At 34.9% G+C, this 17,231-nt stretch overlaps 1 protein-coding gene across 2 annotated transcripts; it reads right to left on the bottom strand.

Annotated features, from left to right (window-relative positions):
• Positions 1 to 39: 39 nt before the first annotated feature.
• PJVK (pejvakin) lies at positions 40 to 12,916 on the bottom strand. Of its 2 annotated transcripts, XM_035536943.2 has the most exons (7): positions 12,754 to 12,916; positions 9,581 to 9,755; positions 6,967 to 7,162; positions 6,017 to 6,158; positions 5,170 to 5,287; positions 3,251 to 3,355; positions 40 to 1,853 (listed from the first exon to the last, which is right to left on the bottom strand). In XM_035536943.2, the coding sequence occupies exons 3-7, from the start codon at positions 7,083 to 7,085 to the stop codon at positions 1,552 to 1,554; spliced, it is 786 nt and encodes a 261-aa protein (XP_035392836.1). In that variant the 5' UTR covers positions 7,086 to 7,162; positions 9,581 to 9,755; positions 12,754 to 12,916; the 3' UTR covers positions 40 to 1,551. The 2 variants fall into 2 exon arrangements, with proteins under 2 accessions (XP_035392836.1, XP_035392834.1); XM_035536941.2 differs by lacking the exon at positions 12,754 to 12,916 and having other exon boundaries at positions 9,581 to 9,918.
• Positions 12,917 to 17,231: the final 4,315 nt, after the last annotated feature.

Consider the following 17,231-nt stretch of genomic DNA (forward strand, 5'->3'; position numbering starts at 1 on the left):
AAAAAATGGTTCCAGTAGTTGTTGACAAAATGAGAAAATAACTGGATGAATACTTCTAAGTTCCCTGTAAAATAAAAGGAGAAAACAATTCCAGGAAGGTAACTCCATTAAAACGCTGCATAGGCCATTGGCCATTGCAGCAAATTTGTCTATAAAAAGCCTTAAAATAAATGAATCTTGTCTGTGGAATTTCAACACAAAACCACAAATGTTTTTAAAGCAACTTAAAATACCCTCTTTATAATATTAAGTTGAAGTTTGGTGTTTATGAAAATACAGTATTTTCAACGAAGTTTTTAAACTTTGTAATAAAATTACTAATGCAGTTAGCCAGATTGTTCAGCAGCACAACGCTGAAAATCTACAATATCATATTTTATTTGAATGAGGTGGAAGATGATAGGAGATATTCTATATAAGGTAATTATCTGGGCATGAATCTGTTTTCCCTCACTTTGGAAAAATGCAAACTAACACTGATAGTTAATATACGGTACTTCCGCTTAATGAGCTGTTCTGTGTATGTAGATGTCATCACAACACTTCCGTAATGTACCTTTCTAGTGAGAAAAATGATCATTTATTTCAACATGAAATAAGGAGATGTACACAGTGAAAATGGCAGCCTAGGCAAAAAGATTTCTATATATGACTTATCTTAAAACCATTATAAAACATACAAATAAAATTTAATTGTCTTTCTGCTTTAACATAGCGTGGGGAAGGTTTGAACAGTACACTCAACAGCACTCCCAATCTCTGTATTGGGTGCTATTCTCTAGTGGCCCCTGGAGTATATATTCTTAACATCACAAACTTAATTTGTCATAGTTGAGATCTATAGATGAAGACCATCAGCCGGAAGTCTAGTTGGAAGGATTTAGTTCTGTTATCTTTGTAACTTTCATAAACATTTCCTGCTAAACACTTTTTTCTGAACACATAAATGGTATGAAAGTCATGAGTAGCTATGACCTAAAAAAAAAACTCAAAAAAGGTAGACTGGCTGGTACTTATTAGTAAAGACACTCTAATATGAAACTCCCATCCCCAGTTTTAGTTCCCTTTTGTGAATGAAACATTAGACGGAGCTAAGCTTTAGCATGTTTTTTAATCTGATACTTCAATGAAACATTCATGAGAACACTAAATTATTAACAAATATTCTCATTTTACCATTCTATGCCAGTGTAGATAAAGGCAACATTTTGGGGTTTAACAACAAATTTATGTAAACAACTTACTTATAGGTAGGTTCTAGCATATATTTTGACATTATGAAAATACAGTTTAAAAGCACATTTTTAATTATGATAATACAATGAGAAGGTACTAGAAAAAGGAAAAGCAAAATGTCAGGGAATGCATTAGGACATTTTCAAGTAATTAAGGTCATTGTGAAGCAAATCATTTGAATATAATAGTGTTATAAAAAGTTTTGCACTTTCACTATTTTGCATTTAAACAAAATGAGTCACATTTACTAATTCTGAAAAGTCTGTGGCACAGTTATTTATGCCCATGTCTGCAATAGGCACTTACCTACATCAGTTACTTCACTCTCTTATGCCAGAGGTCAAAACAGGGCACAGCATGCAGTCGTACATACTTTTGTCCATTAAAAGAACACTCTAGGCATCCATAGACTGTCTCCCTTTTAGAACTTCCCATTCCACAAAGGACACAGGGACCTTTCGGGATGTTATTATGAAGTAAATTAATCCGGATATGAGCCCCTTCTCTGAGATAGCTTGTAGAAAGATCGGTCAGGCTTGCAGCTTTTTCATAATAGTCTGTAAAAATGTCCTCCAAGTAAACATCAGAGTTAACGATGGTACCCACTACTCTTTTATCTGAAAAAGAAGGCACACAAAAAAGAGCAATGGTTTATCATTACATTATGAACTGCTCACAAAACAATCTGTAAATCTACTGATGGAAATGACAACTGATTCATGAAACCGTTCTAAACATGTCACACCATAGATGACTTCTCATCAAAAGCCCTGCATGATGAAAATTTTCCTTTATTTTCACAAAAGGCATTGGCAGAAGCTGGAATTATTTTTATATATGACCTGTATAATAGTAATATTTTTTTTTAGAAATGCACCTAATCAATCACAAATCGCCAAATCACAGCTGTGTACTTTCCTGTTTAAACATTTTCATTTTAGTTTTTCTAATTTTGTTTTATAAAAATTGTTAATTCTGTTTATTTAAAGAAAAAAAAAACCACCATTGCTTAAAAGATTTAGAAAATTTGGAGGACTCTATGCTGCCCTCCTAGAAGACTTCTGAGCATCCAAACACCCCAGGGAAAAGTCACTCTCAGACCGACCTGCTTTTCTCCTCTTTCTTCATGGACTAATTAGTTTAGATTGGATGATAACTTTTAAACAGCCAAAACTAACAACACATAGCATACCCACAGAAGATTTGCTCCCTTAGCATAATACTGGAGCAGAACTGAAGGCTTGGTCCATAAATGTCCTTTGATCAAGAATGGAATACAGTGGAGCAAGGACACATGGACAGAGCAGCCTTTAGAAGGATGTCTTTGAGTCTTAAGGTTTATCTTCACTTTCAGCTTTGCAGCTTTCCACAACGCTTATACTAAAAAATCTTAAAAAAAAATAGGATATTGTTCTACATTCACTAGAACAAATCCCCAGATTTGAGTAATACAGAGTCAGAGATATCCCAAAGAAGACATAGCTACATAAAGTGACACTTAGCATTGTTGGATGTTGTGTTCATATCAGAATGAGAAAGAGAACTATGATGCTATCATGCCCATATCCCTGCTACGTGAAGATATAGCCTAAAGAGTACATTCTAATATTTAAATTAATGTTGTTTGATACTTAAACTTAGTCATAAAAAGTATGCCCTGAAATACTATTTATAGATTATAACTTGTATTGCATAATGCTCTATGTAAATTGCAAACATATGAAATAAGCTTAATATTAACTGATTAGTTGTATAATTGCTCAATACCACTTTATCATCAGCCATGGACTAATATATTTTAAGATTTTTAATTTTAATGAACAGTAACACCATAAATTTGTTATTGTGAAAAAGATTCTGTCATAACTTGACAATCAGTACATAAGAAATTGAAGTACATTTTACACTGAAATTTTCTCATTTAAATGTTCATCTTGCACACAAACTAAAGAAACAAATATCTACTCTTCATGCATTAACTAAGACATTTGTGTATAAATACCAAAAGCCATACTTCGATGGAAGAGATTACTCTTTAACATCCTTAATTTGTTCATTGAAGATGATCTGGATTTCTCTTTTTCAAATCCTCCTTTTGAAATTGGAGTCACACATAGTTCTGTAAAAATGAAACATAAGCTTTTAGAAGAATGCAACATGAAAGCAATAGCTGCTCAACACAATTTGATTTATTTTTCTAATCTATAATAGGTTGATGAAGCTAGCAGTGATTAAATTCAGCTTTGCTAAAAATTGTAAAGGCTAGTACCACTGTCTAATACAAGTCTGCACTCAGCAATAACACACAGAATCAAATGACACGTTCAGTAGGATTTTTTAAATGTTCATGGCTTCCAACATACATAATCAGTTTGTTTATAGGGTTTTTTTATGCAATTCCTGCCCACGTTAAGGGTTAATTCCTTAAATCATATTGATGGAGCTCCCATTTCTAAGGAGAAGTATGTCCATAATCTCTGTAGACTCATTTGAAACTAAAAATAAGAACTTATAAGCAAGGGTGCGAGATCTATAGTCCTCTCTTCCAATGGAGATTCAACTGCCAAAAGTTATATTTTTGAAATAAAAATAAGTATCACCTTAGTTTCTATCCATAACTTGAAAGAAAAACTTGAAAGCAAAATATATGGATAATCAATTACAAGGAACTGAAGAAGCAGGATTTCAATTGATAATTATTTTTAATTGAGTTAGACAGATATCAGCTTCATTGATGATTTCAATGACTTAGTTAAAACATTATTCTTGTGCATGTACCTACCACTACATACAGGTAAAATAAAATCAGAGCACTTCAGAATTTGAAGTTAATGTTGAGCTTTATGGAACTGAATATAAAGAACTACTGTACTGTATTCTCTCTTCTACTTTTAATCCAGTAATTAAGCCTGATTGGGAGTGTATTTAAAGTTTTTACAGTAAAGTTCTTTCACTGCTCAGTAAAAAGGTGCTTTAAAACACAGAGTTTCTGTCATAGAATTTGAATACTGCATATGCCAAAGAATACAGAGCTATTTGCAACTTCTAAAACTGGTACTACTGTAGAGATCTGCAGAGTCACCTGCAGAGGTACCGAACACTTCCCTAATCTTTTGTCTTGCTATTTTAAAAAGGCCACAATGATAATCACAGTCGAGCAGTTCCTGAAACAATTTAGTGACTCTCACAGAGGTCCCTGTATTTAAGTACGTGTAAATTTGGTGGTTGAAACACAATATAACATTATTTGGTTTTACCAAGTTCTATATCAAATCCTAAAATTGAATTTCTGCTTTATTGCAAACAACACCAATAACATTACAGGCTACACATGTAAATGTAGTTAGTGTAAATAATGTAAACACATAAACTCTATCCTTTCTCCAAAAGGAGACAAACTTACAGGAGCTGCATAATGTTTTCCATATTTGTTTTCAGTAATTCTGATTATTTCTTTGTAAATATCTTCAGATAGCTATACGTGTAATGATATATCAGACTGAAATTACAGCCACAACAACAAAAATTCTTAGCTTTGCTTAAAAGTTCTGCACGCTTTCTTCTTTACTTAGGTCTTTTTACTTTCCCATGTTATGCAAAGTGTTCAGATGGTCGTAAAAGTCTCGAAAGATAAATAAATGACTTTTTGTTCCTTGCAAATGGAACATGTAGGATGTAAAAAAAAAAAAAAAAAGGCAGTAATACTTAAGTTTTAAAAATATTTCCATGGCAAAGTATTTTCCACTACCTGCTTTGTTTATCTTTTCAGTAATAATCATTTTCCTCAGAAATTCAGCCTACTTATGTTCATAAAATTAAGGCATACCCATTTTATAGGATTGAGGCTTATGTAAATGAAGAGCAAGAAAACTGTTGAAAAAACTCAAACCACTTCAAAAAATGACAGTAATGACAATAATGCACATGACTTACCAAAATTACCATCCAAATGAATATAAAGCTCAAATACACTAAAAGCAATTGTTGTATGTGCAGGAAAAACAATGGCTTTGTCCCGTCCTTTATAATTTTGGTCTTCAATAATGTGAAACTATAATTTAGAAAATCATCAAGAGAAAAAAAAAAAGAAATAAAAAATAAACAAAACAACATCTTAATTGTATATAGTGAGAACTATAATACCAGAAGGAAGCTCTGAAACTGAAGATCAAATTTCATCAATTAAGAATTTTATACTATCAGTGTTGCATTTATACAGAGACAGTAATTTAACTTGCATCAGTCACCAAAAATTATGTGAATGTTATAAAAGCTAGCAATGGGCAAACCTCAGAAGTTTCAATTATTCAAACATATTGATGACAGAGAGAGAGAGAAAGAGAGAGAGGGAGAAATGGGACAGGGAGTAAGATGCCAATCCTTGAAATAATAACAACCTGAAGTTGTAATGAGTTATAGAAGATGTATATAGTAATAAAAGATATGTTATATGATTATCAGAGTTTCAAACTGAAAAGAAGAAATTTCCGCATTTTTGCCGAGACTTCACCCAAAGAAATGGCTCATTGTCTAGCCATCCTTTTATGCATTTTCCCTTGCTCACTCACATAAACAATACGAATAAAGAACTTCTCATTCAGTTTTATATCAGTGCAATAAATTCACTTTATTCATCAGTGCATCAATTCACTTTAGAATTTTTCTGAGCTTACTTCTGTAAAAATGCAATTAAATCCAGCCATAAAATCTATAAAAATGAGCTTATTGTTTGCCTGTTCATTTGAGTTACAGAACTTTATTTATCCTCAAACATATTTACCCTCATTGTTTCTCCACGCATTCCAGTATGGACAGTTAATGAGCACTGCCTTGTAGTCCTAATACTTTCCATGACCACGCACAAAATCTCCATCCTACTTTTTCTTGATTGATGTACTAGACAGTGATCAAAGTTTATTTTTCTAAAATCAAGAGGGAGACAAGGAGGACATTCAGAGATTATTAGCAATTTGCATAATTGCATAAATCTTGTATAATCAATAACTTGTATATTATATATATCTTGTATATTAGTAATACAGTTATGAATTTTATAAGTAAAAGTAATAGCTTTAATGCTCTACCTTTGGGCTTCCATAAAGCTTATAACTGTGGAAAGTTTTGGTTAGAAATCTAAAATGATAACTATATAAGCTGGCATACACTGAATGGATTAAAAACTAGCTGATGTGTATGAACTATAACTGCAAAATGCTATATGAAGTACGAACATGAAATGATCATCAAGTGTGTTTCTAGGAGAATCTCTACAGGCACTGGCTCTTAGTCATATAACACTGAATATTTTTTTTATTTGTTTGTTTTTATCGGCAGATTAAGATCCCTTCTTCCTAATGTTATTTGAAGTAAATTTCAAATTTGCAATAGTAGGAAATTAAATAAATAGGATCTTTGATGGACTCGTCCTCTCTAGATTTTTTTTCTTTTTTTCTTGGAAGATGCACTGTAATTCAAATAAGAATTAATTCAGATAAATTCTATAGCCTCTGTTATACTGGAGGTCACGTGTATAATTGCAGTGATTTAATCTGAGACTTGTTAGTCATATGAGAAACCTGGAAAATATCTGATGGTGACTGCTATTTATTGCCTAAAAATAACCAAAACCTAACCCTTTTTTGTATTAATAGATTTTGTTCAGAGATTCAACCTAACTGTATGAAATATAACTATGGAATTAGAAAAAAATACATATATATATAATATAACCTTGTAGTGAGTTCTTTAAGTAATGTCGGTACTTCAACCTCATGTTTGGTCACTATGCCAAATGAAGCTTTAAAGGCAACAGAATCTGATCCAGCAACATCAAAACCAACATCGTTCATTATCTGATTTCCTCTTCTACCATTGAGCGTAACATCCGATTTGTCTTCATAATTGAGCAACTGGTAAGATGAGACACCTGAGTAAAAGAAGATAACCATTGTGTGATGAAGACCTGAACACAGTACTTTTACATAACGTTATATGCTTGTAACAGGACACTTTAATTATTTTAAATTTATACAGAATAAATGTAAAGAAGAGAATAAAGTGCACCGTTCCTACTGTACTTAACCATTTTGATATAAAATTCACAGCTCCATTATGTGCTTATTTATCAGTGCTACTACTGATGATTAATGGAAAGAGAGTGTGTGGGGTCTGAGGGATCTCTGTGCCTCTCACTGGCAGAGTTTTGCCCGTAGTCCCACATGGGATATACCTTAAGAATGAAATGGTGATTAGGAATATTTCTGCATTTCTGTGCTTAGTGCTATTCTCCTATATCAGGAGATATAGAACAAACAGATACGCAGTGTGTTCTGGGTTTAATGAAACATTACTCTGAAACACAAACAAAATGATTTAGTGAAGACTGCACAGAGTATGAAAACTAGGAATAAAGAGAAAGCCAACATGGCTGATAGGCATCATGTCCATTTACTAATAACTTCAGTGCAGCTCTGGTACATAGCAATTCATTGTGAAGACTTACTATACAGTAATATATATATACATTACCTGTGTATAGAATACACAGGTAATTTTTCCTTTTTTCTTATTTTTTGAAGAACTAAATGTTTTTTAAAGTTGCATTTACATATTTCCCTTGTAAAATAATGTTAGAAAATTCTGAAATTTTCTGGATGTAGTACAAATGAACCTTACATTGTTTTTCATTTTTGCAATACATGTATAAAGTACAGGTCTGCCAGTAACATTAACTTTGCCTTTTTCCCTGATAGGTCACAATCAGAATGTCTTGCCACACTTTCAGTGTGTCCCTAGTCATTCTAGAGAGTGTCAATTTAATCTGAAGGAAAACAGATTAATTCTGACTTACTCAAAAAAAAATCTTGCTCTATTGTACAATAGAAGGGTGGGTTCCAAAGCATTTTTTTTTTATAATATAACATTTTCTTATATAATATATAATATAACATTTTCTTTATAACTTTAAATACCATTACACTAACAGAAAAAGATTAGAACACATTGGTTGCAAAATTAATATGAACAGAGCAGGTAGATCAGGGAATTAGGCATCCAACTACATTGAAGAATCCAGGTTTTATTAATTTTTGTCTTATTCTTTGAAGCTTTTAGGATAAAGTGACACTAGAAAGTCATCCAGTATTAATCCTGTTTGTCTTTATTTTTAACAACAACAAAAAAAGTTCACGTTTTTTCATAACATTAAAAAGATTGCAAATGTTTATATTTGTCACAAAAAAAAAAAGGAAATTCAATTAGAAATGTCTTTGCTTACACTAAAGGACAAAACCTTCTGCACATGAAAAGACTTTACAGAAAAGACGAAAGGTTTTGTGAGATTTTTTAATGAGATTTTGACTCAGACTTTTCCTCTGACTTCTTGCATGAGATTTTTCAACTTTTTCAGATGACTTGTCCTGAATGCAAGACTAGTAGGATTGGTAGGATTCCAATTTTGTTTCATATTGCTTTCATCCTGAAATCACCTCTTTGTGACCTCAGGTGGCATTTCTGTCTTCCTGTGCACATACTGGTTTGTCTTAGAGTTTGTAGTTAATGCATTTGTTGTGTAATTAATATCTTTTTTTAAATGTATTTAAAAAAAATAAAGCGATGAAACTGTTTTGAGAAAACATATGCTGTTATAAATTGCACAGACTTTTCAAAGGAAGGTACAAGAAAATATAGTTCAATTTTGCACCTGTTAATTGTCATAGGATCTTCTCAAAACTTTCTGACATTGCATAGCAAAAGCTATTTAAATAGTGTTAGCTCTTTAGATATGTGAAAAAGATTACAAACATAGAAAAAACTTACAGAAATCCTATTACTTCAGTCAGATATCTGCTGTCAAATGTTTCTGCCTATGCAGAGCTTAGTTCAAAACATGAGACCACAAGCATGAAACAGATACCAAACTGAGTTCATTGCTACATATTTAAAAGAGAGAATATAGAGAAAGGTGCAAAATAAAAACAAATATTAAGTAGCAATTAATCATACATGCGTAAATAAATATGCATCAATACATCTTTCAGGAACTTGTGATTTGGAAAAAAACACAAAGCTTAACTAAATCTGTTGTGTATTAGTTCCTATCAAGGTTTTAAAATATAACTGACTTTTTTTTACTTCTTCCAGAAGTTTTTGTTTGTTTGTTTGTTTTACCAGTCTAACTTATACTTTTTTCCTAAATATTTATTATATGACGAAGCAACATACATTATATTACACATATACTAAAGAACCATCATACTACCAGTACAGACTAAGCCATAACTACTGGTCTGTATTTATGGGAAAGCATGCATTATTCTGCTTTCAAGAAAGATAGAAAACTTACCTGCAGAAATTTCTTTCTCCCCTTGAAGAATGTCTTTTAATGTGAAAGGTGTTGATGCAAATTTAGATTTTTTTGAAAGCAAACACTTTCTTTTCTTAATCACAAGGCTCAGAGGTTGGTATTTATCAGCTTCACTGAGACTGGGCACTGGAACTAGTCTTCCTCCATCACCAACCTGTTTAACAAAGTTTTTGGTTGCAGCAGCAAACATATTACAACATTAGTGATGATAATAATAAAACCCTCTGCATCAAGTGTAACTTCCAGACCTCAAACCCATGTTCAATTTCTCTTTACAATGTTCTTTGAAACAAAGTAATATTAAAAAAAAAAAAAACTTTTTTTTTTCCTTTTTTTTTAAAGCAAGTTATATTTTACTTGGAAAGACTTGAAAGCATCTTAACTATCCAGCTTCTAGATGTGTTGCTGAAGACCTCTCCCAAAGACCTTCAGCTAAGCTCTCTAGTTCTGCATCATGAATAATGAATTACCAATGTAAACTGATAGGAAAATGCTTGTCCTTTCCTCTGCAGTTTAACACCACTGTTTGGAAACCAAAATAAAATCTTAGAATGAGAAGACAGCAACTTCCGCAATCCTTAGCTTCCTGACAGGAGTTATTGATGCATTGCTGTTTATTGCATCCTTGCTGCAGCCAAATCCTAGCATGTTTTGCCACCAGCATCAGGGAGAGCGCCTCAATTACACATTTGTGGAAGCAAACAGACCTGCTGAGGTGGTGTTTCCTTTCAGCAGCAGCTGCACAACAGAACCTGCTCAAGCTCAGCGAGGGAGTCAGTGGCACGGGGCTCTGTGGAAGCACAAAGGCCAAGCGAAGGCTGGAAATTGCTGGAAGGCAGTGGTGGGCTCTCACTCAGTGCATGGTACGCTCCTCCCATGGAACACAGGACTGGTTTTGAGACAGACCAGCTGCATATATTTGGCTCTGAATTTGAAATTTCCAAATTTTCAGTAAGAGCTCTCAGAAAGTGTATAGAGTGTCCTTGTGGAAAACAATAAATGTAAAATTACAGACAGAAGTGAGATTATTGATATTAAGAGCAGCTCAAGGATCCTAGAGGAAAAACACTAGTACAAAAAGATAAATTGTAAAGGGAAGAAAGAGGGTCAGTAGGCATCACTGTGGTGGATGCTGCAGGAACTGACATATCCCCATGGAATTATAATGGTCCAGCTAGCAGGGACTTGAACTTCTTACTTCTTGCAAGAGTGGTGAGCACACAGCTGCTTGGTGTTGGAGCACTTCTTTTTGGTACTTCTGCAGTTACAGAAGATAAAATATCAGCCACAGCCCTGTGAAGTTACACTTTGATATGAATATTATCACTTGGTGCTGGGTGAAAAGTTTTGTTTGGTTGGCTTTTTTTCCCGAAATACAATTTCCACATGAAAACATTTTTTAAACTGTTTTAATAATAATATCATTTATTTAATAATATAAAACATTTCAATTTTGTTCTTTCCAATACTTTCATAATTATTTTTTAAATGGTTAGAGTATCAGGAAGTCCAACACAAAGGGAAAAAGAAAAACAGAGTTCCTCAGCTGCCTGAGATGGAGACAAAGGCTGTCAAAGCTTCCTGCTTACTCTAGAGGGTGCTGAAAAATCGAAGCTGGCTATATAAACGTTGAACTGAACTCATGAAATGCTGCAGCTCAGTCTGACTGTCATTCACATTACACAACACTAACAACAACAAAAAAACTGTACATATTTACTCAAAACAAATCAACAAAACTTCAAAAAGCTATAAAGAGAAGGAAATGCTAACAAAATATTTAAGTTAAAATTGATTATGATTTACATTCATCTCATGTATGTCTTATAATAACTGTTTGACAGAAGACTATTTTTTCTACAGGCTACTAAGCTCTGCTGCCTCTGTTTATTCAACATCTTTTTGGTAAAAGACCATACTCATTCTGATCCTAGCACTAGTTCTGTAAATAGTGGTTTCATTGGATATGTTTATGTGGTGGTACTCATGTTACTCCAACACCCAGAATGTCCACCAGAAATGCCACAGCAGCTGCTTGTTATTCTCATGCTACAAGTCAGAGAACTGGAGTGCAACTATGTTAACTTTGCCATTTCAGAAAACATTTACTAATTTTGCACATCCAAGTGAAAACTAAGTTAAACTGAGATGGTGTATGCCTTGAAAGAGTTAAGCTCACATAAACAGTACCAAATTATGCCAGTAAATTGTTTCATACCTTCTTAGCATACAAAAAGGTGCTATCAGTTGCCAGACCTCCTGACGTAAGTGCCTTTGAGCTATATTACATTTACCCAAAGATCTTTACCAAAAAAAAGTGCAAGAATTTAACTTAAAAAAAAAAAAAAAGGAAAAAATGCTAGTGAAAGATTACTTGCAGAATTCCATAACTTCCCAGCAGATGGCATGAGTATTTCCCTAAAAAGCAAGGGTCTCAGCAATATAGATCCTGTTATATTTCAGAAGCTAACAAAAATAACATCTTATGGGACTTATTCCATATATGCATCATTTGATACTATACCCATATTTGTAAGCCGATTTAAAAGTTACATTCATTTAAATAACTAGGTATAATCTAGTTATTAGAATAGAGCTGGAGGTGGCGTTCAGCAGCCTGGACATGCCTGAAGCTGCCACAGACCCTTGGCAGAGAGGAGATAAGCCTTGTATGAGGAGAAGGGGACACTAAAGCAACAGAGGTTGGGAGACAGGGAGTTTGTCACCAAACCTCCACAGAGCTCAACAGGCGAGGAAAAAGTGTCTTAGTGTCCAACACCGGCACTAGGAGAAACCCAGAGGAAGGGGTGGGCTTCCCCTGGGACCATGAGAGGGTACTCTGTCAGCAATACTGCTTTCTGTGCTTTGTAGGTATGTTGTGACATAACGTATTCCAACATAACTACCAAATATTTTGGAGAGATCATGTTTATATCGTGCTATTATTAGTCACTGGTACACTTCTCTTTTGTGATCTGGGTGGCATTTCAATCTATCTAGATGCAAAAGAAAGTAGTCTGTATGTCGTGGTAACTGTGATGCTGTGAGCAGAGTTAGGACTGAACTTCTGTACACCAGAGCTGGCCAACCTTAGATTTTCTTTCTGTTTATGCCTGTCCCAGAGATGGCTGAAGACTGACAGTTCTACTCACCGTGGTCTGACCAAGCCTGCTAGACTGTTAACATTTTTCCCCTTTCATTTTGCTGTCTCTCAGTTTTCTCTTACGTACACAGTTCTTCTCTCCCTTCTTAAAGTGCCTTTATTTGAGCTGCAGCATGACATTCTGCAGGTAAGAAAGAGATAATCTCCTTGTTAGATGGGACTACCAGTACCAAAGTGAGCAAAGATTTTTGGCTTCAAGCTGAGATGCTGTTAGCACTATAAAATACTGTCCTCCAAATACAGATGTCACAACAAATGCTTTTACACCCTCATATACATATATTCTGACAATGCCTGCCAGAAAATTCTTAGTTCAGTTATTAGGAGATAATTAAAAACATCTAAAGCCTGGTATACAGGCATTTTATTCATGTTCTGGACAGGAAAATAACACACTGTAATTTTGTTTTCCACTTTGCTGACAATTGCTCTAGCCACAGTTCATGCAGAACGCGTGCAAAACACACGAGGGGCAGGGAATAAGATAGACACTGCAGGTCCATAGGACTGCAGTGCGTGTCCTGCTGTTCCTCTTGGATTTCCCATCTGCATGGGAATGCTGTCAAAGTAGTATAGTACACAATTCAGACTCTTTCGCTGTTCTAAGCAGTTTTCAAATCAGTTGATTACTTTTTTTTTTTTTCCCCCCAAAGTGGTGCTTGTCTAGCAATTCTCTTGTATAAGCAAAAACAGTTTAATATGGTGACTTACATCCCTCTGGAACTCAGCACCAATGCCATGATAAACTCCTGGTCCAACAGTTTGCCAGGACACTGGGGTCTCTTGGCATGATGCTCACGCTGACTGATGCTCCCAAAACTGCATGGTATTTAGAGACTGTTGTGGGAAGAACAGCAAATTAAAGCCAGATGAAAGCTTTCAGCAGACTTGGCTTCAGCACGCATATACCTGCATGTTGGATTTCTTTATTATCTAATTCAAATGCAGTGAAACTTTAAATCAGTTCACAAATGCTATTTCAATTATGCAGTATAGTGGAACAATTAAATTAGCTATGGCAGTATTTTAATTTTGTGTAGACTTACTTTATTAAACTCTCAATTTGGTAAAGTTACTGCCTGTGTATCTGAAACTTAATTAGTTCATTATGGAAACTTCTCTAGGCGGCATGATAAATATGCTGTATCATTAGAGAGCTCAGAAATTAAAGGATGCAACTCATAGGAAGCCCAGTTTTAAGTCCCCACATTTAAAGTATGTTCTACTTGTGCAGTCAGATCCTTTTGAATATTCCACTACTATCTATGTTCCCAGGAAAAAAAATAATAATAATGAAAAGCTTCAATAGATAGATACTTTAATGGACTTTCATGTTTTATGTATATGGGAACTTTGTGATCATTTTCTTCACCAATTAGAAAGGATCTGAAAAAAAAAAATTAAAAAGTGTGGGAAACACTGTTGTCCAGTTCTATAGTGTTCTATCACTCTTCCAACAGATATCTAAAATGTATCATTAGGGCTGTTCTTTAGTGGAATATGTGTCATCTTTAAATGTATTTATCTGATATAACCATGAAGGGAAATCTCTCTTACAGCTTTTACAGTAATTGTCCCTTGTTCTGCTCCTTACTTCATTCTAGTTACTCAAGACAGTAAGTACACATTTCTCCAGATAAGCATACCTTCAAAGATAAATACTCTGATGTCACAGGAATGTTAACTGAGTAGTACCGCTTAAGTCAGTGATCACGATAATTAAGTTGCATTTAACAGTCCGTTTGGAAGACAGGCGCACACGTACTCACTGTAACTAATGTTTCTTCTATAATACTCCTCAAGTTGACAGCTCAAGTAAACTGCTGGAGCCTCCTTGTACGCTGTGTCACAGAACAGACTGTGATAATGCATATTCATAGCCCATCCTACAGTACATACAAAAGGCAAATTTCATGTCAGGAGGTGCTGTATTACAGTGCAGCACTTGCCCAGCAATCAATGTATTAAAAGCTGTCTTTTACAGTAAGTGTTACACCAATGAAAGGCTGCAAGATGTGGAGTTACCTCGCTCCTTTATGGCTTCTGGTTGGCATCATCCCCTGCTCACCTTTACACAAGCAGCTTCTGTTGAGTTGATGAAAAGGGAACATGTTGCACAGCCGGGTCCTTTGTACTACCTCACTGCCTTTCCGTGAGAGCCACATTAATGATGAGGAGGGAACACAAAAGAGATCAGGGAGCATACATTCTGGTGGTAGCTTCATCATCTCTTCCACAGACTCACCTTTCAGGTCACAGAGCTTTGTTCGTAGCTGTGGATGTGAATATTACTTGATCCGTGCTTCAAGCATACATATTGCAATAACACAATATTAAATGACCACTGCTGGTTGACATGTACAAAATATACCAGCTTTTGCTTCTAATTGCCCTAATTTTATTGGCAATGTTTAGAATGGGCAGATGGATGTGTTAGCTGTAAAGCATTTACTAGTAAGAAATGCAAAAGTAGTACTTTAGGGAGAGATTTGCTGAGACAGCATGCTTGCATTTAAACTTATTAACGACGAGGAGAGGGCACGTATTTCAGCCAAAATAAATGGTCTGTCATTTGTTACATAAACAATACTGCACATAACAAGGCTACTTTCATCATCTAGTATTATTAGGTTAGTGAAGACAGATCTCCTGGAAACAAACATCCCATTGTGATTTACTGTGGGTTTATCACTGCCTTTCCTTTAGAGGATGCTGCCCTACAGGCTCAGTCCTTCTGCCAGCATCTGTGATCAGGCGTCTCTGCGTTGGAGGACAGCATTGTGGGCTTGAGCAACCACCTGCAGAACTGTAGGTGCTGTGTCACAATGCCTGAAGAAAAACTACAAAACAAAGGACTTGTTTACTGTGATATAATTCAAACTGTCCATGCTGGTCTGTCTGATGTGCACTGGTAAAGGTAGCTCTATACAGTACGTCCTTCAGCATAGACATTGTGCTCCTTGCTTCTTGTTACATTTTCATCCGAGCAGCAGACTTAACTCTATTTATTTTTGGCGTTGCCACTGGCCACTCTGTGATACTGGGCAATTAACCTCAGCCTATGAAACCGACTGTATGCGGCTGTGGTAAGAAATCACTTCCCCAAGTAGGATCCTGCAAGAACTGACTAGTATTGTAAAGTACTCTCAGATCTTTGGATGGAGACTATTTATAAACAGATTAAATGATGTAGGTGTTTGTAGGGCGTGCAAGAATTCAGCATCCTCTTTCATAACCATCCCTAGTCTTATTTAGGTTGTTTCTTTTCATGCTACAAGAACACCTCCTCATCTAGTTTCCTTCCCTCCCCGCCCCCCCCCCACCCCCCATATAGGCATAAAATAATATACTTGAGCAGTTTCCAGATACTAAACATATTAACAGACAGATCACATAAAAAATTCTTGTCACCAAACATAAAAAGCAGGCTGACTAATACTGTTGTACTGGGCTGGCTGTTCAGCATTTAAGTGAAATCAGCTCCTAAACTAGAACTGAAGAATGCATGTGCCCTTGTGCTGTATCACTTCAGTTTCTTTGACTGCTAAGTGTCATGCTTGGCACTCAAAAATAATGTACTTAAAAGACAATCCATACCTTAATTTTAACATTTAAAAAATAAAAAAGCTGGAATGTCCTTACCAGAATTTGCTATGCACTTACAGTAGAAAAAGGGTAACCTCTTGGAAATGTTATTTTTTCCTCCACATACTCACCAGAAAACCTGCTCAAGAAAACTGGGGTAGCTGTGAAATTTGAGCTACTAATTAGTGTAATTTCTTTGCTGAAGAAAGACATATACCCAGACAGACAGCAATAAGAAAAGCAACTAAGTGTCTGATTTTACTCTGGAAGATTTCCACGTGAATAGGCATTGATTACAAATGTAATCTAATCACAGGTAAAACTGTTTTCATATCAGATTCATGCCTGTAACACTCTTTCATCTGTCCTGTATTAACTTTCCCTGAACACTTGTTAAATTTACCCTTAATAAAAAGCACTTGAGATATAGATATGGATACAGAACCAAGCCTCCCTCTTCACTACTTAGCTTAACAGTTACAACGTGTACATAACTTTCAGAAATAAAAAGGAGTCTAAATGTATGACATTTTATTTACTGGCCTTGAGTAAAATTAGACTCACCACTCAGTCTAAATAAATTATAGAGTAATTCGTCAGTTAGCCCATTGTACCTTATTAGTTTTGAATAACATTTCAAGTTAGTGTCTTTTAATCTTATTTAGTAATGATCACTTAATGGGAAAAAATAAATTTGCATATTCAGGTGCAGGAACAGTCAACATTGCATACTTGTGGTTTTTAACATTTAGACTATTTTAAATATTAATAAGCTAATAGGGACTTGGAGAGCCATGCATCTTGATATGTCGGCTAGGCAAAAAATGCTGTGCATCATCCCATCAGAACAGATTTTTGTACCGGCAGTGCCACCGGGAGCAG

Source organism: Cygnus atratus, chromosome 6 (assembly GCF_013377495.2).
Source record: "Cygnus atratus isolate AKBS03 ecotype Queensland, Australia chromosome 6, CAtr_DNAZoo_HiC_assembly, whole genome shotgun sequence".
NCBI lineage: Eukaryota > Metazoa > Chordata > Aves > Anseriformes > Anatidae > Cygnus > Cygnus atratus.

Excerpts from the sequence above, each read along its gene's own strand:
- PJVK (XM_035536941.2), bottom strand. The coding sequence starts at position 9,791 with ATGTTTGCTGCTGCAACCAAAAACTTTGTTAAACAGGTTGGTGATGGA. Across the intron at positions 5,288-6,016 it reads TGCGTGGAGAAACAATGAGG|TTTCACATTATTGAAGACCA; the intron begins GTAAATATGTTT and ends TCTAAATTATAG. Across the intron at positions 1,854-3,250 it reads GAGTAATCTCTTCCATCGAA|ATAAAAGAGTAGTGGGTACC; the intron begins GTATGGCTTTTG and ends CTTCTTTTTCAG.